The following is a 21,400-nucleotide window of genomic DNA, read 5'->3' as shown; positions in this document are numbered from 1 at the left end:
AATGTCTAGATGGTGGTCTTCCAGCTGACTGCAAGCCCCCTTGCCGTCCAGCATGGTATACTCTGGCTTCCCGGCACCTTCGGCCGTTTCCCACCACTGCCAACCATGTGAACTGTGCACTTCTTGACCATGTGTTCCTTTGTCCTGTGCTTTCTCCACACTCCGCCCCAGCTTTCAGCCTTGCACTGCCAGGCAGGGGGCTTATGCTGGCGTTCAGCGGCTCCATCCTGAGGTCCTGCCATCACTCTGCGACTTTCCTCCAAAGTCAGTGATGGAAGCTTGGCAAGTTGTGTCCTTTGCCTGGATTCAGCTTTTAAATGGCTACACCACCTATTCCTGGGCTCATTCATCCTAATCTAGCCTTTGTATTGGAGGCAGTTTTTGTCACCGTCCCAGGCTGGGCTAGCGGTTCCTTTAGCCTTACACCACCACCACCTCTGACTGCCTGAGCCCCATGGGTCCATTTGCTGTTTGGAGATTATTCACGAATACTCCAGTAAGGCCGTCCTTCCTGTCCTCAGGTGCTCTCCCTTCAGCACAGTGGTTCCGACTCCTCCCATGCCCAGTTTGCTGCCTACTGGAAGCCAGTGCTGTCTATGGATGCTAACTCATGGCAGCGTTGGCTGCACATGCATCGCCTAGTGCTAATCCTGGAACATGACACGTGGGTATCCTCCTAGGGCCATAGTTAGGATGGAGGAGCAGGGGTGAGGAGAAAGGAAGTGATGGGGAAGGAAGGTGGTAGATGAGCTCTTACTGACTTTGGCCAAGAAAAGCTCCAACTCTTTCCTAGCCTTCCTGCTCATCAGCCCCCATATCCTCAGACAGGGCCTAAAAGAGAGAGGGAGCAATCTGTTCTTTTCCCCCAAGACTGGGGCTGGGAGGTCTGACCTCACTCCACACCCTCTTCCCAGACCAATCCCCAAGCACCTGCACACCCCAGGCAGCAATGGGCGCTACAGCACAGTCCAGTGCAGGATCTCGCACTCCTCGCTGACCTCTCTGCTTCGTGACTGGAGCAGCTTCGTGCTGGTCGAGGGCTATTCCTATGTGAAGCTGCTCTCCAGGTGGGCAAAGTGATGTCCCCTCACTCTTCCCCGTCCCCCTTATCCCGTGTCTCTTCCTCTAACCCCAAACTTTCTCCTTCCTTCCTCCTAAGCCCATTTTCTCCCAGCCGAGTGCTGCTCACTGACTCCCATTTCTCCCCAGTGCCCCAGACCAGCCCCCCTCCTCCTTCTACATGGTCCGCATCATTTCCAAGGCCCCATGCATGGTACTCCGCCTGGGTTTTCCCATCGGCACACCAGCACAGGCCCGGCACAAGGTGAGCTGGACCCTGACTCACTCCCAGAGGAGCCCTGGAGCATCGACCTGCTCCTTCTCCCCAGACCCCACAGAGCCAGGGCTGGCAGGGAGAGAAGCCCCCAGACCAAGTAAGGCTGGCGGTGGAGGGCTCTCTCACCTTGTCCCTGGGCCCCTTCTCCCCACTTGTAGGAGACAGGAGTGGGAGGATCTGATCACATTTTTCCCTCAGATTGTGTCAGGCTTGCAGGAAGAAATCCTGCGGCTACGTTTCCCTCACCGGGTGCAAAGCAAGGAACCGACACCCAAGGTGAAACGAAAAGGGCTGGGGGGCTCCAGTGGGGGCAACTCTCCCTCCAAGTCGCCCCCCACTCTGGGGCCACAGCAGGCTCTGTCTGACCGGCCCTGCCTTGTGGTCCTGCATAAGCCGCTGGACAAGCTACTCATCAGGTTGGTGGGAAGGGTTGGGATGGGGCCCGGAGCATGTGGAGGGTTGTGGCTGAGCCAGGTATGAGTAGAGATTAACCAGGAATTGCCCCCATGGCCCAGGTATGAGAAGCTACCCCTGGACTACCGGGCACCCTTCTTGCTGACACTGGAGCCACCAGGGCCACTGCCCTTGGTGTCAGGCCGCTCAGCCTCTTCTAGCCTAGCGTCGCTGTCCCGCTACCTCTACCATCAGCGCTGGCTCTGGAGTGTCCCATCAGGACTGGCCCCCGCGCTGCCGCTCAGCGCCATCGCCCAGCTCCTCTCCATCCTCACTGAGTACGTCAGTCATAGAGCTGGCCGGGCAGTTTGGGACAAGGAGGGAGCTAGTGTAGATGCTGGGTTTGGACGCTGGCAGAAAGCCTAAGACAAACACTGCCCCACTCTCAGCCCCAGTCTCTTGGCTGCTGCCATTATGCAGAGTATCCAGCACAAAGGAGTGCGTGCTACTGCTCTCCCCCACGACCTCTCCCCCTCCTTGGTTTATTTTGGACCTGCTTTCCCTGAGGGACCAGTAGTCTGAACAGGGTCACCAGCAGACAAGTCTGCCTGGATGGCTGCTGAGAGGTGGGTATGCAAGTGGCGTGGAGGGCAGAAGATTGTACTCTAAGTGTCTCTCCCCATCTCATCCTGTCCCCACCCCCGCTTCAATGGGACTTCAGAGTCCGCCTCTCTGAAGGGTTCCACTTTGCCTGCAGTGGGGAAGGAATCATCAACATGGTCCTAGAGCTTCCAATTCAGGTATGTGCCCTCCCTCATGACACCTTCCCACCAAGGTCTGCCATCATCCCAAGGACGCTCGCCTCTTAGCTGGGTTGGGACCACTGGAAATGCTGCCTCTTAGGGACTTGGTGGTCAGAGGACCCAAGGCCTGAGGCCAGTCCCAGGACAGTGTGGCCAGGGGACTAAGTTGTGAGGGCCAGAGGTGGACCAGGCCAGATCTCGGCCTGGGCTGGGGTTTGCCCAAGCTCTCCCCTTCTATCCCAGAACGAGCCCCCGGGGCAGGCTACAGCCGAAGAGAGGCCCACGTGCGTCGTCCAGTACATCCTCTTCCCCCCGCACTCTACCTCCACCAAGGACAGGTGAGACCCAGCCCCTGTCTGAGCTGCCTTTCTCCACGTCCCCCTTCACCCTTCTGTCCCCTGAAGGGCCATCTCCTGACCCTGAGAGTCAGGGCAGGAGGTGTTGTCTTTAGATGTTTCACTGGGCAGACAAGGGTCTGCAAAGGCCACGTGTGAATTGTGACTGTCCTGTGTGCCCTTGCCTGCCCACCCTTTGTGGACTGACTCCTGGCCAGGCAGTGGTAGATTGGGCTCCTTTTTCTCCCAGGCTCAGAGCCCTTCCTCCTTTAGCTTCTCAACAGATGATGACAATGATGTGGAGGTGGAGGCCCTGGAGGGAGACTCAGAACTCAACCTGGTCACTGAGGTGTGGGTAGAGCCGCAGTATGGACGAGTGGGACCTGGCCCTGAGAGCTGGAAGCACCTCCAGGACTTGACATACTCTGAGATCCCTCGAGCTGTGAGTGGCCTCAGACATACCCCACTGCTTACCAGGTTGGGTGCCATCCCCTTCTGAGCAGCACAGCCTGGGGGCCTCCTGGTCCCTCTGGGTCTGTGTTCTGAATGTCCGTGACTGCGTGGGCATCCTTGAGGGCTGGCAGCTGGGCTCCTCTGGCCCAGAGGGGCTGACCCCTGCCCTCTGCTGTTCCTTCCCCAGCTCCACCCTCGGGACGCGGCCTGCATAGGCTCCATGCTGAGCTTTGAGTACCTGATACAGCTGTGCCAGAGCAAGGAATGGAGTCCCCTGCCCCTGGAGCCAAGGGTCCCTGATGGTCAGTAGGGAAAGGGCCCCTGGGGAGGAGGAGCAGGCAGGGAGAAGGCAGCCACTGACAGGGAACCTGGGCCTCACTGCAGCCTGCCTGCCTTCCCTCCCTCCCAGGATCGAACCAAGGAGGAGACACCTGTGTCCATGAGATCCCTTTCCATTTTGACCTAATGGGACTGTTGCCTCAGTGCCAGCAGCTCCAGATGTTCTTCCTTCTGCTTTCCAGAGGTGGGTGAACTTTGCATCTGGGGCCAGCCAGCCGAGAAGTGTTAGAGCACAGAGAGCAGATGAGCCTATGCATGAGCCAAAGAGGGATGGGGCAGGAGGAGGCTTGGAGGCTGCAGGAGGAGCCGGGCTGGTCAGGGCTGAGTTGGGGATGCCGGGCAGCAGGAGGCTCTTGGTGCTGAGCAGAGTGTATGTCGGGCAGAGCCAGAGGGCGGCCCTCTCTCCGAGGGGCCCTGTCCCGCCAACGACATGGTGCTGTGCCTGCTGCATAGCTGCCTGGGGCAGGAGCTGAGTGACCGGGAGATCCCGCTGCCGGCCGCTGACCAGGCGGCCTTCCTGCGTGAGGTGCTGCGGCGGACCTGCCACAGTCCAGGTGAACCCCCACCTCTTTCTCCTACCACACTCTGGCCCAGCCGCTTCCCCCCACCCTACAGGGGGTTTCTGTCTGGGTTTTGGCCTCTCCTGTCTTGACCTTGGAGCCCTGCCTCTCTTGCTGGCCCTGCTCTCTCCCACCCGTCTCTACCCACATTGTAGGTCCAGAGGGACCACCAGTGGTGGACCACGGGATCCTGCAGGATCAAGCAGGCAGCAGCGCTCAGGCCACCGGAGACTCAGCTCTTCCTACCCTGGTCAGCACTGAGGCATCTCCTTGAGGCCTTTTCCGTAGTGACTTCCCACTGTTAACACATATTCATACCCCAGCCGTCCATCACCGGGGGTACTGAGTGCCTCCTGCCACTGACAGGATACCGTCATTCACCTTGGTCCCCAATCTTACACGCTGTCCCTAAGGATAGACTCTCAGGTAGAGGAAGGGAGCAGGCATTGGATGATCCTTTATAGATGGCTCTAATTTTGTTTCTGTCTTACAGAGTCTAGGCCCTCCTGAAACTCTCAAGCCTGTCAGCTCTGCCCAGCCACCTCAGTGGCGCTGCTATGCAAGGCTTGTGACCCCCCAGCATGTGTTTCTGACTTTCCTCCCAGCGACCTTCTCAGGTACCAGACACTGACCTTTCTCACTGACCTCTTCAGGTACAAACCCCTGAGCTCCCTCACCGGCCCACCAGGTGGCTCTGATTTGTCTCTCTTTTCCTCTTTAGATGTCCAGCATCTGGCCGCCTATGGCCTGGAGGGACCCTCTCAAGAAGAGACGAAGCCCAAGTTGGGGGATTGGACTGGGGCCCCCAACCTGAAAGATCTGGGAGGAACTGGGGTCAGAGCTACAAAGTCCCAGGTCCCCATCCTCAGTGTCACCCCAGCCAGTGGTAAGGCTGCTGACTCTTAAGTCAGCTAAGCAGGAGCGGGAATGGGAACAGACAGAGGCCTTAAAGCCACATCCCACCTCTTACCCACAGACAGTGCCCTGAACCTGGGAGAGCTGAGCCCACCCTTCCGTCGGGACTTCCAGGCTTATACTGGGCGTCAGACTTCACAGACAGAGAGTGCAGATGGGCCCCGGCCCCGGTGTCCTGTCTACATCTATAGCTGTGCCCTGGAAGCGCTGCGGGAGCAGATGGTTGGCATACAGCCCCCACAGGCACCCCGAGACCTCGTCTTCCGGTGAGCACCTCAGTGCTGACCTAGGTCCCATCCCAACCATGGCCCCCACCTGTGGCTCAGGTACCCGCTCAGGTCAATGGCAGGAGCTCCCCTTCTTAGTTGTGTTCTGCCAGCTCCTTGCTGGACTTCCTTCAGCACATCAGCTGAGCTTGCGGGGCTGTGAATACCGTTGGTAGGGAGCTTGGGATGCTCCACTGGCAGGTAGGGGAATGGTGGGTTTGAGGTGTTACTCAGGGGAGTCGGCCGAGCTCTCTCTTTCCTCCCATTCCTAGGACTCAGTTCCTCGACCAGCCCTCCCAGTCCTCAGCCTGGATGGAGCCCAGGCACAAGGAGGCGGCCAACCACTGTGCCTTGCTGCAGGAGCATGCACAGCGGTGCTACGTCCGTGGTGAGCGGAGGCCGGGTGAGGGAGCGTCAGGGAGGAGTGCGGCTTTGTGGGATGACAGAGATGGGACCTGGAGAGTCCCTCCCAGAGCTTGACCCCCTGTGGGCCCTCCGGCTTCCCCCAGGGCTGTTCCGGAGCTTGCAGCAAGCACAGAGTGTGACTTCCCAGGACTTGCTGATAGCAGTAGATGCCTGTGAGGAGCTACTACAGGAAGTAGACATCACCCCTTTTCTGCTCGCACTGTGTGGCCACACTCGGGGTTTGCCTCATGCACCCCCAAGCCCTGGTCCTCTCAGCCCTGGGCTCTTCAGCAGCAGCATCGAGGAGGGCCCTGAGCCTCGGGAACGAGCTGTCTTGGCTTCTGAGTCCAGGTTGGGATGGCCCTTGAATGACGTATATGGGGCACACAGACAAAGTCCCTGTAAGCAGGGGCCTTGTGACCCGAGGGAGTGGCTGTGCATGGTAGTACCTGGCCCCAGGGGGGCGGTCATGCTTGGTCGCTGTCTTCCCACCTACTGCCCAGGCTTCTTTCTCCCTCTCCCTGGCTCTCCTGTTCTGGTGTGGAGTGTCGAGCTAGATTAGGGGTGGGGAGTTACCAGTTGCCATCAGTGAAAGTAGAGCTGTTTCTGAGGACAATTCATACAATAGGAATAAGCCCCCAAACTTATCTGTGAGTTTCACGGAGGCAAAAACAGTATTTTGCCCACTGCTCAGTCCCTACCTCACCTTAGGGACCCAAAAGGACCCTACTGAAGGGAGGAAGAAAGGCAGGCAGACAGACAGCTAGGTGTCTGGTGTCTGCAATGAATCAGCACTGGGGAAACAGAAGGAGCAGAGGGACAAGTACACTGATGATGCCCTGATCAGAAGTCCAGCCCTGGTCCCTCTCTGGAGGTCTAGATCCCCTACCTCTCATGCCCCCCAAATGAGTGCATTTTCTTCCCACTAATCTTGCTTCTCCACCTGTGTTCTCCATCCATGGTGAACGATCTCTCCCTCCACCCAGTGATCCAAGTTAGAAAACTGGGAGTCATCCTTACCCATTCCTCTGTTTCACAGAAATGTCCAACAGCTAAGAAATGTGGAAGTTAGAGCCGAAACGGGTGGGTTGGTTCTCCTGGCCTCTTCTCGCCCATGTCATGTACTAGGCACCCTTCCTAGAGGCAAAGACAGGCAGGCATATGCTGCTCCCAGTTGGGAAGTGGGCTCCTCTAGGACTTGGTGGTTCCTAACACTTCACCATCCTCCCCACCCTACCTTGACCACACAGCATAGAGACGGAGGACCTGAGTGAACCTGAGTTTCAGAGCATGCGTGTCCCTGGCCATCCAGACCCTGGCCTGGAGATCTCGCTGACAGATGTCTGCCAGCTCAGAGGAGAGGCACACGATGCCCTTCATAGCCTCATCCAGGTGGGAAGATTGGTGAGGATGAAGAAGGGTGGAGTCCCGTCTGTACAGGGGGACAGTGGTCCCTCCTGGGTTAAGGGCATATAGGTGTCTGTCCTAGGGTAGGTGGCAGTGTTCCGCTGAGGGGTGGCTGACATCATCGCTTCCTTCTAACCGCCAAACAGGAGAAGTTCCTGGAGATCAGTGGTCTCCACTTCCGCACAGTGCCCTCCAATCCCCACTACTTCTTCTACTGCCCTCCATCCAGCAGACGCGAGGTGAATGGCTTTCTCCTTTACCTCCCTCCTACCCTCAACCTGTAGCACCAGAGATCCTGCTTGGCCCACCCGCCCCAGATCCTCTTAACTCTCAGTTCCCTGGGGCCCTGCCTTGGGTCAGTCTATCTGTTTTGCTCAGGATGAGGGCCCCCGGGACACAATAGACAGAAAAGTCAGTGACCTGGAGTTTTCAGAGGCTGAGCTTATGGGAGAAGAAGGTATGTAGACAAGCGGGTAGGGGTGGGGAAGGCTGCTTCAAGCCAGGATTCCGGGGCCTCCACTGCCAACCTGTCCCATTGACCACGTAACATATATCTCTAGGAGACACATCTGCCTGCTGTGTGGTCACCGAGAGTGACCCAGAGCTGGAGGTGGAATACCGCGAGAGCCGTGAACCAGACCTCGGGCCTGCTGGGCTGGACTCTACCTCGCTGTCAGATGCAGACACTGTGAACCCTGATGAAGACTCCTTCAGTATCCTGGGGGGCGACTCACCCACGGGGCCTGAGAACCTTGTGCATGACCTGCCACCACTGTTCTTGCACCTCACGTGCTCCGTGCGGCTGCGTGGGCAGCACAGCTCAGTACCCGTTTGCAGCCTGCCCACCTGCCTAGGTGAGTTTGGAGGTGCCTGGGGGAGGGCCACAGGTCCTGGGACAGCCTGCCTGCCTGTCTAGGGGTAGGGGAGAGCCTGCGGGTGTCACTCTTAACACTGGAGACTTGTAATCTGTGCTTGTCCCACGGCTCCCAGCAACCCCTAACTTTCTCCATCTTCCAGGCCAAGTGCTTTCTAGTCTGGAGGGCCCTCCCATCGGAGGCCGAGTTCCCCTGAGGGACCTCAGTGTCACTCTGGACGTCTTCGTGCTGACCTTGCCCCTGGAGGTGGAGCTGCCCCCGACCTCAGACCCTCAGCACCACCGGTGTGGCAGCAAGTTTGGTGGGGGGATCTGGGGCCTTGGTGGGATGGGGGGCCATTAAGAAATCTAGGGGTACCAGGGGACTAAGGGCACCTTAAGGATTCCAAAAAAGGAGTGCGGAAGAGGCCCCCGGAGGCCAATAGCTGCTGACCTTTGACCTTTGCACCCACCCTGTTTAGGTCAACATCTGAGAGCAGTGCATCATTCCCACGATCCCCAGGGCAACCATCGGATGATGGCCTGGGGCCGCCACTGCCACCTCCAGGAGAAGACAGGTACTTCCTTATCCCCCTCTTAGAGTTCCTTGCTCCTTGTTGGTTTCACTTCCTGGAAACCAGCATCTAATCCTTTCTTCCAATTAGGCACCCAGGACTATCCAATTTGGCCATACCCCACAGACTGGCTATTGAGACCACCATGAGTGAGGTGAGGGCCTTTCCTCCCCCAACCTAAGTGACAGCCCCTCAACACTGTAACATACCCTTTCCATCAGATGGTGAGGTAAGGTACCCTCATTGTTCTGTGATCCCGATGAGGCCTCTCAGTCTGTGAGGCAGAGTATCTTCCAGTATCTTCTAGTCTAGGAGTGAGGTGATGCCCCGGTCAGCAAGGAGGGTGCCCTTTGCCACTTCCTGGATTGGATTGCTCTCTGACTGTAGATCCGCTGGCTGCTGGAGGATGAGATGGTGGGGGCCCTCCGAAGAGGGGGCATCCCCCAGAGCCCTGCCTTGCACCGTGCAGCTGCCCACATCCATAGCTCTCCTGGACGCTCCACCTGCTTTCGCCAAACTCTGCCACTGAGTTTCGTGTTTGGGCCAGAGCGTTCCCTCACACAATTCAAGGAGGTATGCTGCCCTTAGAACACTCCCTGGTCGCCTGGGGGCCTGTCCTTCCCTGGACTCTGCACAGAGCTGGAAGGCCCTCTCTTGTTTGAGTCCATCACTTAACCCTATTGTCTGTCCCTTAACCCATGCCTGGCAGCCCAGCTCAGTGGGAAGAGGCCTAGCTCAGCCTTGCTACTGGGCCTGTTGAACCTTAGGCAGGTCACTGAACCTTTTCATATCTCACCATGGGGGATGCTAGTGTCTGCTTCACCACATGGCTGTGAGGGTCTGGTAAGAAAGTGTGGGGTGTCGTGAACAGGGAGGGTCACCCCTACCTAAATTGTGCCCTTGGTTCCTGCTCCTTAGGAGTTCCGCCGCCTCCACCTCCCTGGTCATGTTCTTCTTGAGGACCCTGACAGCAGCTTCTTCTTCGTGGCAGCTGGCCAACAGCCAGGTGGGTCTCATGGGGAGCCCCCTTCAGCGGCCTGGGCTTGGCACAGTCACGAGGAAAGGGCTGAAGGCGTCGAAGGGGAGGTGAGTCTTTCCTGGGCTGACCTGGGAACGGAGGGGGTGGTGGTGGATGTGTGGGGCCTGTGCTTCATCCTGACCTCCTGCCCCACAGGCCCTGACTGCCAGCCCCCAAGCTCCTGGCTCCCCAGAGGATGCTGAGGGCCCCCTGCTCATCAGTCTGCCCAGCCTTCCCCAAGGAGGTAAGAGGACTTGGTGGCAGAGTTTAGGGGCCAAGACTGGGGACTTGTGCATCCCTGGCCCTCCTTCCCTTTTCAGAGGGTGTCCCATGCAGGATTGAAAGAGGCTCCAGGCTTTTCCCTTCTCTTCCCAGGGAGTCAGCCTGGGCCGAGCCAGGGACTCAGCCTTATATCCAGTCAGGGCAGTGTGGACTCAGACCACCTCGGTAAGCTGGGGTGGGGGTGGAGGACTAAGCTGATGGGAAGTGGACTCAGGGCTGCACAGCCCAAGGTCTGAGCAGGGCCATCCAAAGGGACTAACTAACCTGGAGGGGCCCATCGAGCTGGTGCATTTGGAGGCTCAGATAAGCCTAAGGATGAGTTTGAACTTCAGCATATTTGACACAGGTTATGATGGTGACAGCAGTGGCTCAGACAGTGAGGGTCCCAATGAGACCCCAGGGGAGAAGGCTGCCTTCACATTGAGGACCCCGCCCGGGCTGGCACCTCCCCAGCCTTCGCTCGCAGGCCTCCCTGGGCCCTGCCTGCCTGACTTCTGGCTCATCGTCCGGGTGCTGCAGGACCGTGTGGAAGTGTATGCACACGCACGGTAAGGAGAAGCCGGGGCCCCGCACCCTACCTCTGATGTTAGCTTCTTTTCCCTGGTCCCGCTTCAGAGTTGTTAGAAAGCCAGACTTAGGACTGAGGATTTGGGTAGGGGTCTGACTTGTATTCTAAAGGTGGGGGCTCCTTACCACTTCCCACAGATTATAGCAAAGCATATCACTCTGCCTTGCTAAAGGAATTGAAAAGCTGATGAGGATTTTGGTTCTTAGCCGAGCATTAAAAGCATCTGTAGTTCAGAGCAGCTTCAGGGTCTGTTGATAGATAAAAATAAGGAATAATAGGTAATATTTAACAAGTACTTACTACATGGCAGGCACTGTACTGAGAGTTTTACATGGATCAAGTCATCTAATCTGTAACAGCCCTGCAAAGTATTATGGTCTGAATGAAGAAACTCTGGCCCAGATAAGTTAAATACTTGCCCAAGTTCATAGTAAGCGGGAGCGCCAGGATCCACACCTGCACATCTGGCTCAGCAGTACTCTAATCACAGGGGTTTAGGGGTTGAGAGAAGGGCGGACCCTCATTCTGATAAAGCAGATCTGGGGATAAAGAAGAGGTACATGGCAGAAGGCTCAGTGTGGTGCCCACAGGGAGGCTGGTGAGGCAAGCATGGAGCCTAGGCTTTTAGGCTTGCTATTGAGAATTCCATCTTTCCCGTTCCCGTCATGTTTATTTTCCTCTGTCCAGTCCTACTTCCTTCTCATGGTTCCTCTCAGCCCCAGCTCCCATGACACCCTCCCCTCTGCAATTCTGTGTCTGCTCCATCCTTCTCAGGAGCCTGATTCGGGAAGATGGGGGCCCAGGCACTGAATGTCGCCATCTGCAGCAGCTCCTGGTGAGGCGCGTTGGGGAGATCTGCAGGGAAGTCAACCAGGTAAGGGACAGGGCTCTCCAGGAATGGGATGCAGCCCAGATGAGGAAGGAGTTTTCAGGAACTTGACCTTCAGATGCTGTTGATCCATTTTGGATGTTTTTTTGACACCCCCACCCCATTGTACCCCACCTCAGTTACTGGAATGCTGTCACCCCCCAGGCTGTCTACAAACTGGGGAATGCTCCCTAATGCACCCCCAGAGTGGGTTACTCTCTCTTCCCCTTCCAGTGACCGTGAGATGCTCCCTGTCACTGCACTGTGCCAGCATTAGGGACAGGATAGTGAACAAGACAGAGGGAAACACTGACTATCTGGAGCTTATATCAAGTGGGGAAGATAGATGCTGAATGACTAAATTACATGAATTATTTCCATTACAATTGTGGTGGCTTCTATGGAGGAATAGCAGAGACTGCTCTGCAGAGGGATCTGACTCTCTGCAGTGTCAGGGAAGGCTTCTGGGAAGAAGGGATTTTTAAGCTGAGACCTGAAGGATGATGAACAGATTCTGGCAAAGAGGAGGGACAGGTGTTCCTAACCGGGTTTCACTGCTTAAAGCCCAGATCCCAGTGACCATCAGATGCCATCTCTGACCTCCTCATGATTCCTGATGCTTTTTGACCTCTGACCCCCAGTGATAATAGGCATCTCTCCAGCCTTTGATCACCCCTCACCGCCACCAGCAGTGTAAGGAAATATTTCAGTTCCCTGAGATCTTGCTCCTTGTCTCCCAGCGGCTGCTTCTTCAGGACCTTCATGACAGTCATGTGTGTAACTCTCTCCTGGTGGCCGAGAGCGAAGAAGACCTGTGGCGCAGTGAGACCCCCTTCCACTCCCGTCAGCGGGTACCACTGCCTACTGATGGTGAGTCCCACCCAGGAGCCTCCCTCACAAGGGGATACTGCTGCCCTTTCCTTTATTGAAGCCTCTGGTGAGAAGCTGAGGGCAGAGTCACCATTACTTGGTCAGCAGCGCCAGGTAATAAATACAGGGAGGGCGAGGAGGAGAGGACAGAAGAGGGTCACCAGATCTGGCTGCTGTGAGTTCAGTAGTGACTTTAGTGAAAGTGCTTTCAGTGGAGGGATGGGAGTAGAAACCAGAGGAAAAGGAAACATGAAAAGATGTTAGGTGGGAGGAGCAGGGAGTAACTACTCTTCCGAGTAGCCTGGCAGGGAAGGAAGAGACAAAACAGCTATGGCAGAAACTAAAGAAGATAGGAGGCAAGGCAGGAATTTTAAACTAAGGTAGAGACTTGGGCACACTTCTGTTCCCTGGGAAAGAGCCAGCAGAGGGAGAGAGGTTAAAGAATACAGGAGAGACGGGACATGGAAGGGGCCTAGCTGTGGCCTGTCTTCCTAAGGGCATGCTTCTACCTGGCCCTACCTTGTTTTCCGACAGGACCGTCTCTCCTCTACAGGTGATAGTGCTGAGGAAAGAGGTGGCGGGGAGGTGATGGGGAGTGTGGGCAAGCAGGCCAGCTCACAGGTGAGAAAACCAGAGAAGTGGAGCCTGAGGGCCAGCCAAAGGATTGCCTTCTGATTGGCTGCCCCTCCAGACAAGCAGGCACAGAACCCTTTGGGATTTCTGAGACTTCTGGTCATGGTTAGAAAACATCTGATAACCTACTTGAGATGATAATTGAAGTCTCCATACTTCTGCTCCCTTCTCTAACTCCTCTTGACCTCTCGGCCAGCTCACAGAGAAAAGCTGGACCTTGCCATTGCTTTGTAGCTCTCTCTCTGGTCTAAAAGTAAAGTCAGATCACTCCTTAGTGTTTTGACAGTCTCAGCAAGTCTGTAGATGGCCTTTCTAACAGCTCCAGGAGAGTGCGTCTCTGCACATCCTGGGGTGTGTTCCATATCAAAGCAGAGTCCCTGTAATTGGTGGGCTTCTTGTGGTTTGGAAGGCATCTTCTGCAAATCAAGTATGAGCTAGGACAGCCAAGCACTCTTACTTCACAATGGCTCCCAGAAGCCTGGGACGTAAGACCAGTTGGAACCCAGACCCAGCCCTTCCTCATTTTAGTCTCTCCATATGGTTTCCCTGAAACCCTTAGCAAGCCACATTCTGTTCCATACTCTGCAGCCTCCTGGGTGTCCTATACACTGCTCACATCTGACAGCAGCTTCTCTGGGAAACCAAATTGCCACTTTGACCTATTGGAAGGTTCCTCATCAACCTGGAAACCAGGAAAGGGTCCCAGGCTCTTGCATAGTGCCACACATTCTCTGGGTTCTCTGGGATAATTGTGCTCTGAAGTCCAGGACGTAGTTTTCCCCCACTCTGCTATGGGTGTGTGTGAGCAGTCACACCCTTTTTGTTTTAACAAGGTTATCACTGCAACTCCCAATGAGTACTCAGGAGGGGTGTATGTTATTATTATATTTTGACAGGCTCAGAGTGTCTTAGCATTATTGTCAGGATTTTTCTCATGCTTTGCCTTTCCTGACACCTCTCCTTAGCTGCTTCTCCACGTCTCTTTGAAGTAATTCTGAAAAGTTGTGCGCTATGACATGTTTTCCTAAGAACGTGGTCCTGCCTTATTACCCAAAACGATCATCTTTCCCTCTGCAGAGTACTAAGTCTGAGGAGTCAGGAGAGTGGAGGACAAGGAGGGCAGGTGAAAAGTTTGTGAGAACAGAGGGCTATGCCCCATTTCTGATCCACTGTCTCTCTTCCCCTAGATTATGCTGCTGATGAGAGCTGTGGACCCCGAGGGTACCTAGCAGCCACAATGCAGTTTGTCCCTGGCCATTTCTCCTGTGATGTTGTGTGGGGAACCGTGATTCGGGTCCATTCACGCCTCAAAATGGGGCCCAGCATGGGTGTCTCTCGGGGTATGTGATTGGCATGAAAGGACAGGTGGAGTGAGGTGGGGCAGTCGGGTGGGGGGATCTGGAGAGGGGCATTTTGTGAGCCCGTGTTCCTCCCACAGCCATCCAGGCCCTACGCTCTGTGCTCAATGCCTTCTCTGTGGTGAACCGGAAGAATATGTTTGTTTATCAGGAGCGAGCAACGAAGGCTGTGTACTATCTGCGGTGAGTAGGCCCTGGGAAGATGGGCTGCAGCACGGGTCAAGGATGGCACAGGAGTTGGTATGTCCAAAGCCCTTGCCACTCTTTCCCAGGCTCCTGGAGACGTCCTGCAGTGAGCGGCCCTGGGACAGCGATGCTCTGCCCCCATCCCTAGCTCTGTCCCGAAGCCAGGAGCCCATCTACTCTGAGGAAGCCTCGGCATGTATCCCCCCAGTGCCCTGATGCCCCCCTGCCCCCTCACACTTTGCTCCCGGGAGCTGGGCCCTGACCGGACTTCCCGTGCAGGGTCCTCGTTCTCCCCTGGACATGGCTTCCAGCCGCGGTTCAGATACTGCTCGTCCTGTGGGCCATGTGGACAGACACATCCAGCTGCTGGTGCATGGCGTAGGGCAGGCAGGTGAGGGCTGTAAGGACCAGGAGGGGAGTGACCAGATGAGGTTGCAGAATCCTTGGGGACTTCTCTTCTTCCTACGCCAGCTCGTGCTGTGCTCTGGGCTTCTCTCAAGCAGGAGCTGGGTGGGAAAGGACAGGCTGCTGTGATGTTTAGGGGTAGGACCTGTAGCTGATTGGAATGCAGCTTGGGGAAGAGGTGTCATTAAAGTTGACGCCTGAGTATCTAACCTGGGCGACTGTGTGGATGGATGGTGGTCCCACTGGCTGGATGCTGGGGCATCTTGGGGGTAAAAATGACGGGTTTGATTTGAGATATGTTAAGCCTGAGGTATCCATTAGACAACTGGCTCATTTAATTTATTTATTGACTCAGTTAATTTGTACTAAGGCTGTTACATACGAGTAGATACTATTATTATTTCCAGTATATTGAGGAGGGCACTGAGGCTTTGAAAGGTATGACTTGTCCATAGTCACACAATGAGTAGCTTGGCAGAACTAGAACCCAGTGCTGGCTGCCTCTGGTGTATGGGAGAATGAGTCCAGGGTTTAAGGTCTGGGATGGGGGTAGCTGGATCCTCCGCCAGTGTCTCCATCTTCCCACCATGACCGTGCCCAGGTCCCGAGATCACAGATGAGCTGGTCCGGGTTCTGCGTCGAAGGCTGGATGAGGCCACGCTGGATGTCATCACAGTCATGCTTGTTCGAAACTGCAAGCTGACACCCGCTGATGTGGAGGTCAGCTCCCTCCCAGGCCCAGTATTTCTCTGTGGCTCCACAGCAGGTGCAGGGACAGTCACAGCTGGAACCTCTTCCTTTCAACTCCGACTCCCCTTCCTGCTCTCTGCAGTTCATCCAGCCCCCTGGAAGTCTCCCCTCGGAGGTGCTGCATCTGGCGCTCCCGCCCTCCTGCCGGCCCTGGCTTCCTGCCCTGGCCTGGTACCTACGGCAGAACCTGCTCATCTTCCTGCACTCCCCTAAGTACACAGACAGCAACAGCCGGAACCACTTCCAGGTGCGGCTGGGCCCACCTCCCTCCACACTCATACACCCTTCAACTGTAGACTGTTTTCTACAGATGCCCCCTATTTACCTTTGCCCAGGGACCTGTGTACACCCGCCCCCCCACCCCAGCCTTTATTATCTACCTGTGTCTTCCTGTGCTTCTGCGTGTACCTGTCCCCCATTCCCCCCATGGACACCCGTTCCCTGATGGCTTTTGTCCATCTGCCTGGTCTTAGTGCTCTGTGGATGTTCTCTCTCCAGCATCCACTCCCACCACAGGGTGGCCTCCCCGACTTGGACATCTACTTGTATAACAAGCCTGGAGGACAAGGCACTGGGGGCAAAGGTACAGTGCAGGGCCTGTGGCACTACCAGGTGTGCGAAAGCCTTCTATCTCGTGGCTGGGAGGGGCGAGGCCTGGAAGTGCCAGACCTGAGTCTTCCTGTGCACTTCTACCCAGGGGTTGCCTGCATCACTCTAGCTTTTGTGGATGAAGGAGGAGCCCCCATCTCACTGGCATCATGGCCCCCCTCTTCTCCGGGGCCCCCAGACCCACCACAGGAGGAGGAATTTGAGCCGCTGACTCAAGTCACTCGCTGCCCAGTTGTGCCAGACAGTTCTTCAGGTGGGGCAGCTTAGTCAAAGAAGGGGTTGTTCAGTTAATGCTGTGGAAACCAGGGACACACTCAAGTGGCCCCCATTCTTTCCTCCAGCTCAGAATGGGGCCCCCCGGCTTCGACTGGATGTGTGGGAAAAGGGGAACATCAGTATCGTGCAGCTGGAGGAGAAGCTCCGAGCAGCAGCTCGCCAGGCCCTGGCTGATGGCATCATGGAGCTCCGGCTGCTGCCAGCCCCGCTGTGTACAGAGGACACGTCCCCAGGTATGTGGGGTCCAGAGAGCCTCAGAGGTGCAGGAGAGACAGTGTTCCAGGTGAGGGTGCAAAGGTGGGGGTCTGAGAAGACATCCAGAGGCCCCATCTGAAATACACATTCACAGTTGTCCGTTACCTTCCCTGCATCAGCAAGGTGATCCGCCCTGGTAGAAATGTACTCATGCCATTGGTCACTTGCTTTGAGAAGGGGTACATGATCAGGAACTCACTTCACACAAACACACACAGCCAAGCACTATCAGTTGCGTATCCTGCCTTTTACTAACAGGTGGAGTAAGTAGCATGTCACTCTCATACCAGTCTTGGGGCCAGTCTATCTGAAATGGGGATGGATGATCAGTAACAGGAGTCTGTAATGTCTGGTGCCCACAGGAAGTCTCAGGAGCGGGTCTTTGGAAACCAAGAGCCCTGCAGGCCGAGCTAGCACCTTTCCCCCTGGCCCTGGTCCTGGCCCTGGCCCTGGCGAGCCTGTGACTCCCCCCAGCAAAGCTGGCCGGCGTAGCTTCTGGGATATGCTGGTAATGGGAGAAAGGGAGGAGGTGGTGAAGTTGACAGCTGCCTTCTTGCCTGCCTCCTGGCTCCTTTACACTCCCCTACAGGCCCTGCCCCAGGTCTCCTGTTGTGTAAAACTACTCTGTCCCTTGGATAGGAGGTTGCAGAATTTGGCAAGTTCTCACCAAAACAGAGAGAGCCTCATCTTATTAAGAGCTTTTATGTCCACTTGCCTTGTTGGATCCTCACAGCCTGCAAGATTTCAGCAGGTCTTTTGATCAGTGAAGCAGCTGAGGCTCTGGAAAGTTGAGTAGCCACCCAGCGCTGCTCAGTTAGCCACCAGGACCTGAACCTGGGCCTCCAAATGCTCCAGGCTCTTGTTACCATCCTATGATGCCTCCATCCTCCACCCCATTCCCCCTTTCAATAGCCCCTCCTCATTCAGTGCATTGCCCCCCAGAGTAAAACAGAATGTGGGGACTTGGGTTCCCCCAAAACAACTGATGACATTGTCCTGGATCGGCCGGAAGACACTCGGGGCCGGAGGCGTCACAAAACAGAAAGTGTTCGGACGCCTGGTGGGACTGAGCGGGCATCAGGCCCGGAGTCTGGAACCCAGAGACAAAGGTACGTGGGGGTGTCTGGGGGTGTGTTTCGTGGGTGGTGTGGAGTGAGTTACTGGGTGTGTGTAAACACACACATCTCACGTGTGGGTGTGAGGCTCTTATTCCTGCTGTGTCTTCAGACGCCGGACCACCCAGCTGGAAGAGGGTGAGGTGGGGGCCCTGCAGCATGTGTTTGCTTGTGTTGCTCAGCGCTGGATGGAGTTCATGGTTCAGATCGGTGAGACCTCAGCCCTCTCCCCGACCCTCGACCCCATGGCCTGGTCCTCATCCTGCAGCCCCATCGTGACTTCTTTGCCCTGGATCCAGGATGTGCCTCGGTGTCCAGAAGCTCCACCCACATGGTGTCCCGGTTCCTCCTCCCATCTGTCCTGTCTGAGTTCACCACTATGGTCACCTCAATGGCTGGAGACACCAGTGTCCGCATCTTTGAGCAGCATTTGTGAGTCTGGGGTCTTGTGGAGGCTGAGCTAAGAGAGGTGGGGGCCTAGGCCCAGGAGTAGATGGCCAGGGAATGGGGACATGGATGGTCTGCTTTCTGTCCGTCCCTCCCTACTACCAGGGCTTCTGAGCCAGAGCTCTTCAGTCCTTGTTCCCTTGGACAGCTGGGCCCAACTCCCCACCCGGCAGCCGAGCGGCACCTGCTGCTTCTGGGAAGGAACTTCTTGCAGTGGAGGAGACCCACCCAGCAGGGTGAGGGCATGGCCTGGGGGAGGGTGGGCTCAGAGTGACTGTTCCTGTAGCCTCTGACCCTGCGAGAGGCAGAGTGGGATAGAGGGGAATCAGCCCCCAGACCCTCATTTTGCCCCTCCCTGACCCCATAGCTGCCAAAGCCGTGCAGCGCTTCGAGCCAGGAGGTGACGGGAGCTTGGGGCGATGTGCTCCCCGGCAGAGGTTCTTGCTGCTGGAGGTCGTGGACAAGAAGGTAGATGTGGGCCCAGGGGCTGGGTGGGTGAAGGGGCTCTGTGATCCCGCTGATGCTGAGGCCTGACTTCCAGCTCCAGCTGCTGACCTACAACTGGGCTCCAGACCTGGGGGCGGCACTGGGCCGAGCACTGGTTCGCCTCGTGCAGTGGCAGAACGCCCGCGCCCATCTCATCTTCTGCCTTCTCAGCCAGAAGCTTGGGCTCTTCCACCATTACGGCCAGTTGGACTTCCCAGTGCGGGACGAAAAGGTGCCTGCTGCTCGGGCTCCTTCCTCTCCTGAGCTGTCAGTTTAAGGAAGTACCAGCTCAGGAACAGGAGAGGGGCCAGACCGAGGGCAGAGGTAGTGGGGAGGGAGAGGCTGAGAGAGGAGGCCTTAGGGTTGGGGAAAAGGTCTGAGGGCAAACAAAGGCCATGGACCCATTGTGAAGCTCCGTGTCTCTCAGGAGCCAAACCCATTCCTGCTGCCAACCATGGAAGCAGAGACCCTCATCCGGAGTGCAAGCCCCCCGCTGAGCCGTGAGCAGGGCCGGCTGAGTGGGTCTTCTCGAGGTGGGGGCCCCCTCCCCCTGGACACATTCCCCTTCGATGAGGCCCTGAGGGACATCACGGCTGCCCGCCCCAGCTCCTCCCTTGGCCCTGTGCCCAGACCGCCTGATCCTGTCACCTACCATGGACAGCAGTTCCTGGAGATCAAGATGGCAGAGCGCAGGGGTGAGGGTACTGGGCCGGGTCACAGGCGGGGCGATCTGTGGAGCCTGGCAGGTAGAGGGGCAGCCGCTCCTGGCAGCCACTACTAAAGCCTCCAACCCCCAGAGCTGGAGCGCCAGATGAAGATGGAGAACCTGTTTGTAACTTGGCAGCAGCGTTCGGCCCCAGCCAGCATGCCCATCAGTGTGAGTGGCCCAGCCGGCGTCCTCCGGGAGCGTCCTGGGACCCTGCTGCAGCCACCACCCTAGTGCTCACTGCCCATTTCCCCAGGCCGGGGAGCTGGAGACACTGAAGCAGTCGTCCCGCCTGGTGCATTACTGTGCGACTGCCCTGCTCTTTGACCCGGCGGCCTGGCTGCACGGGCCCCCAGAGACCTCTGGGCCCCCTGAGGGACAGGTGAGGCTCAAGACGCCTGGATTCTCCCCTGGGACCACCACGGGGACCTCCGTTCCTCCACCCAGCAGTGGTTGACAGTGAGCAGTGCCTTTCTTAATCTTCACTCCCACAGAGGCGCCATCGCCCTGAGTCAGGGTCTGGGAGCCGAGAGGCCCCCGCAAGCTGCGACTCCTTGGATGGGCCTCTGCCAGGCGTGCGGGAGGAGCCTTGGCTGAAGGAGCTGAGTCTGGTTTTCCTGCAGCAGTACATGCAGTATCTGCAGAGCATGGGCTTCGTGCTGGTGCCTCTGCGGCCCCCCTCGCCCACCCGCAGGTGAGCCTGTCTTTCCCCGCCCTCTGCTCCTCTTCCCCCACACTCCCTGCCTCTTAGGTCCCAATTGGATAATTTGGGCCTTTTGCACATTCATGTCACTGGGCCCACACACACATGTGAAGATCTGGGACATATACACACAGCCCTCACACAGTCTGAAAGCCTCACACGTGTCATGGAGCTCACCGCCGCGTTTGTACACGCACTGCGTACATTCTCACAGAGCTGTTACCCACGTGCGTCTAATGTGCTTCTACACTGGTGTATGTACATCCATGCACACCAATCCTGTACATGCTTCTAAACTCTTGGACTTGGGTCTTAGTGATTGCTGTCCTGATCAGCCCCAACCTCTCCTTAGGTTTCACCTGGTTTCAGCCTTGGGAAGTCCTGTTCTCACCACGTTTGGTTTTTCCCTCACCAAGGACCCCTGCACTGGGCCTACTCGCATCACTGTCCTCTGGTCTGTTCTTGGTCCTGTTCACTCACTGGCCTGTAGTGAGAGGTCTGAGTCTTGGGAGGTGGTAGACAGCCCCTCCAGCACCACCTCCGATCTCCCCAGAGCTCAGTGAAAACTCTGCAACCACCTTTCCCATCCTGTGTCAAGTCTCAAATTCCCATTTCTGTGGCCCCTGCTCTACACCCTCCTCAACATCCAAGCCTGATTCTGTGTTCCCAGCCGCTTCCCAGTGGCTGCAGGGAAAATACCCACTCATGTTATGCAGTCACTTCTGTGTCTCCAGATATGTGAGTTTATTTTCTCCCTCCTCTCTATTTTCAGTCTGGTGTCTTCTCAAGCTAGTAAATGTAAGTTATACTTCCTCACTCACGACGCCCCCTTAGCCCCGAAAGCCAATTCCAGCGCTTTAGCTTTTCTGTAACCAGCTCTCCACCTCCTAGGCCTCCTTCTCGTAGGGAAGACAGACAGGAAGAGAGACAGGCCTGCACCTCTGGGACATTTCATTCAGTGCCCCTCTCATTTCTCAGTGACAGGCCCCAGGAGGAGCTCTCTGCCTGCTGCCCTCCACAGCCAGGTCCCATTCAGTTACGTTCTTCCCAGAAGTCAGAATTCCCATTTAAAACCAAAAACACTAGCTTAAAAAATATGTTTTAGAAGAGAATTTTAAGTCAAGCCTCCTTTTCTTACCAGTCTCTAACCAGCACCAATCATGTGTTAGGTCTGGTCTCTGTTTCCTTGAGGATTAAGTGGGACATTTCTCTTCACCAGAAGCAT

The 21,400-nt window shown here is 56.5% G+C and overlaps 1 protein-coding gene across 4 annotated transcripts in view; it reads left to right on the top strand.

Moving 5' to 3' along the window:
• SZT2 (SZT2 subunit of KICSTOR complex) overlaps window positions 1-21,400 on the top strand; it is a 49,387-nt gene that overhangs the window by 20,295 nt on the left and 7,692 nt on the right. For 2 of the 4 annotated variants that reach the window (XM_074376646.1, XM_074376644.1), the window contains exons 12-62: window positions 522-664; window positions 915-1,067; window positions 1,210-1,324; window positions 1,535-1,752; window positions 1,852-2,067; window positions 2,451-2,529; window positions 2,776-2,870; window positions 3,141-3,309; window positions 3,508-3,622; window positions 3,730-3,843; window positions 4,043-4,213; window positions 4,375-4,469; window positions 4,713-4,836; window positions 4,941-5,105; window positions 5,196-5,400; window positions 5,673-5,788; window positions 5,910-6,156; window positions 7,056-7,197; window positions 7,359-7,451; window positions 7,591-7,669; window positions 7,773-8,066; window positions 8,230-8,371; window positions 8,548-8,643; window positions 8,731-8,794; window positions 9,028-9,213; window positions 9,559-9,726; window positions 9,815-9,902; window positions 10,034-10,105; window positions 10,287-10,488; window positions 11,283-11,382; window positions 12,117-12,246; window positions 14,067-14,219; window positions 14,318-14,420; window positions 14,510-14,615; window positions 14,703-14,814; window positions 15,430-15,548; window positions 15,661-15,825; window positions 16,077-16,161; window positions 16,276-16,440; window positions 16,529-16,696; window positions 17,081-17,226; window positions 17,661-17,827; window positions 17,946-18,043; window positions 18,133-18,265; window positions 18,386-18,516; window positions 18,648-18,748; window positions 18,822-18,998; window positions 19,194-19,461; window positions 19,564-19,643; window positions 19,729-19,854; window positions 19,967-20,166. In XM_074376646.1, coding sequence (XP_074232747.1) covers window positions 522-664; window positions 915-1,067; window positions 1,210-1,324; window positions 1,535-1,752; window positions 1,852-2,067; window positions 2,451-2,529; window positions 2,776-2,870; window positions 3,141-3,309; window positions 3,508-3,622; window positions 3,730-3,843; window positions 4,043-4,213; window positions 4,375-4,469; window positions 4,713-4,836; window positions 4,941-5,105; window positions 5,196-5,400; window positions 5,673-5,788; window positions 5,910-6,156; window positions 7,056-7,197; window positions 7,359-7,451; window positions 7,591-7,669; window positions 7,773-8,066; window positions 8,230-8,371; window positions 8,548-8,643; window positions 8,731-8,794; window positions 9,028-9,213; window positions 9,559-9,726; window positions 9,815-9,902; window positions 10,034-10,105; window positions 10,287-10,488; window positions 11,283-11,382; window positions 12,117-12,246; window positions 14,067-14,219; window positions 14,318-14,420; window positions 14,510-14,615; window positions 14,703-14,814; window positions 15,430-15,548; window positions 15,661-15,825; window positions 16,077-16,161; window positions 16,276-16,440; window positions 16,529-16,696; window positions 17,081-17,226; window positions 17,661-17,827; window positions 17,946-18,043; window positions 18,133-18,265; window positions 18,386-18,516; window positions 18,648-18,748; window positions 18,822-18,998; window positions 19,194-19,461; window positions 19,564-19,643; window positions 19,729-19,854; window positions 19,967-20,166 — 7,199 coding nt within the window. Of the gene's footprint in view, window positions 1-521; window positions 665-914; window positions 1,068-1,209; window positions 1,325-1,534; window positions 1,753-1,851; window positions 2,068-2,450; window positions 2,530-2,775; window positions 2,871-3,140; window positions 3,310-3,507; window positions 3,623-3,729; window positions 3,844-4,042; window positions 4,214-4,374; window positions 4,470-4,712; window positions 4,837-4,940; window positions 5,106-5,195; window positions 5,401-5,672; window positions 5,789-5,909; window positions 6,157-7,055; window positions 7,198-7,358; window positions 7,452-7,590; window positions 7,670-7,772; window positions 8,067-8,229; window positions 8,372-8,547; window positions 8,644-8,730; window positions 8,795-9,027; window positions 9,214-9,558; window positions 9,727-9,814; window positions 9,903-10,033; window positions 10,106-10,286; window positions 10,489-11,282; window positions 11,383-12,116; window positions 12,247-14,066; window positions 14,220-14,317; window positions 14,421-14,509; window positions 14,616-14,702; window positions 14,815-15,429; window positions 15,549-15,660; window positions 15,826-16,076; window positions 16,162-16,275; window positions 16,441-16,528; window positions 16,697-17,080; window positions 17,227-17,660; window positions 17,828-17,945; window positions 18,044-18,132; window positions 18,266-18,385; window positions 18,517-18,647; window positions 18,749-18,821; window positions 18,999-19,193; window positions 19,462-19,563; window positions 19,644-19,728; window positions 19,855-19,939; window positions 20,167-21,400 lie in introns of those variants that run through there. The other 2 variants (XM_074376647.1, XM_074376645.1) reach the window with 2 other exon arrangements.

This window comes from Camelus bactrianus, chromosome 13 (assembly GCF_048773025.1).
Source record: "Camelus bactrianus isolate YW-2024 breed Bactrian camel chromosome 13, ASM4877302v1, whole genome shotgun sequence".
NCBI classification, from domain to species: domain Eukaryota; kingdom Metazoa; phylum Chordata; class Mammalia; order Artiodactyla; family Camelidae; genus Camelus; species Camelus bactrianus.
Note: the sequence above shows the minus strand (reverse complement) of the source record. Positions and strands in the feature narration are given on the sequence as shown.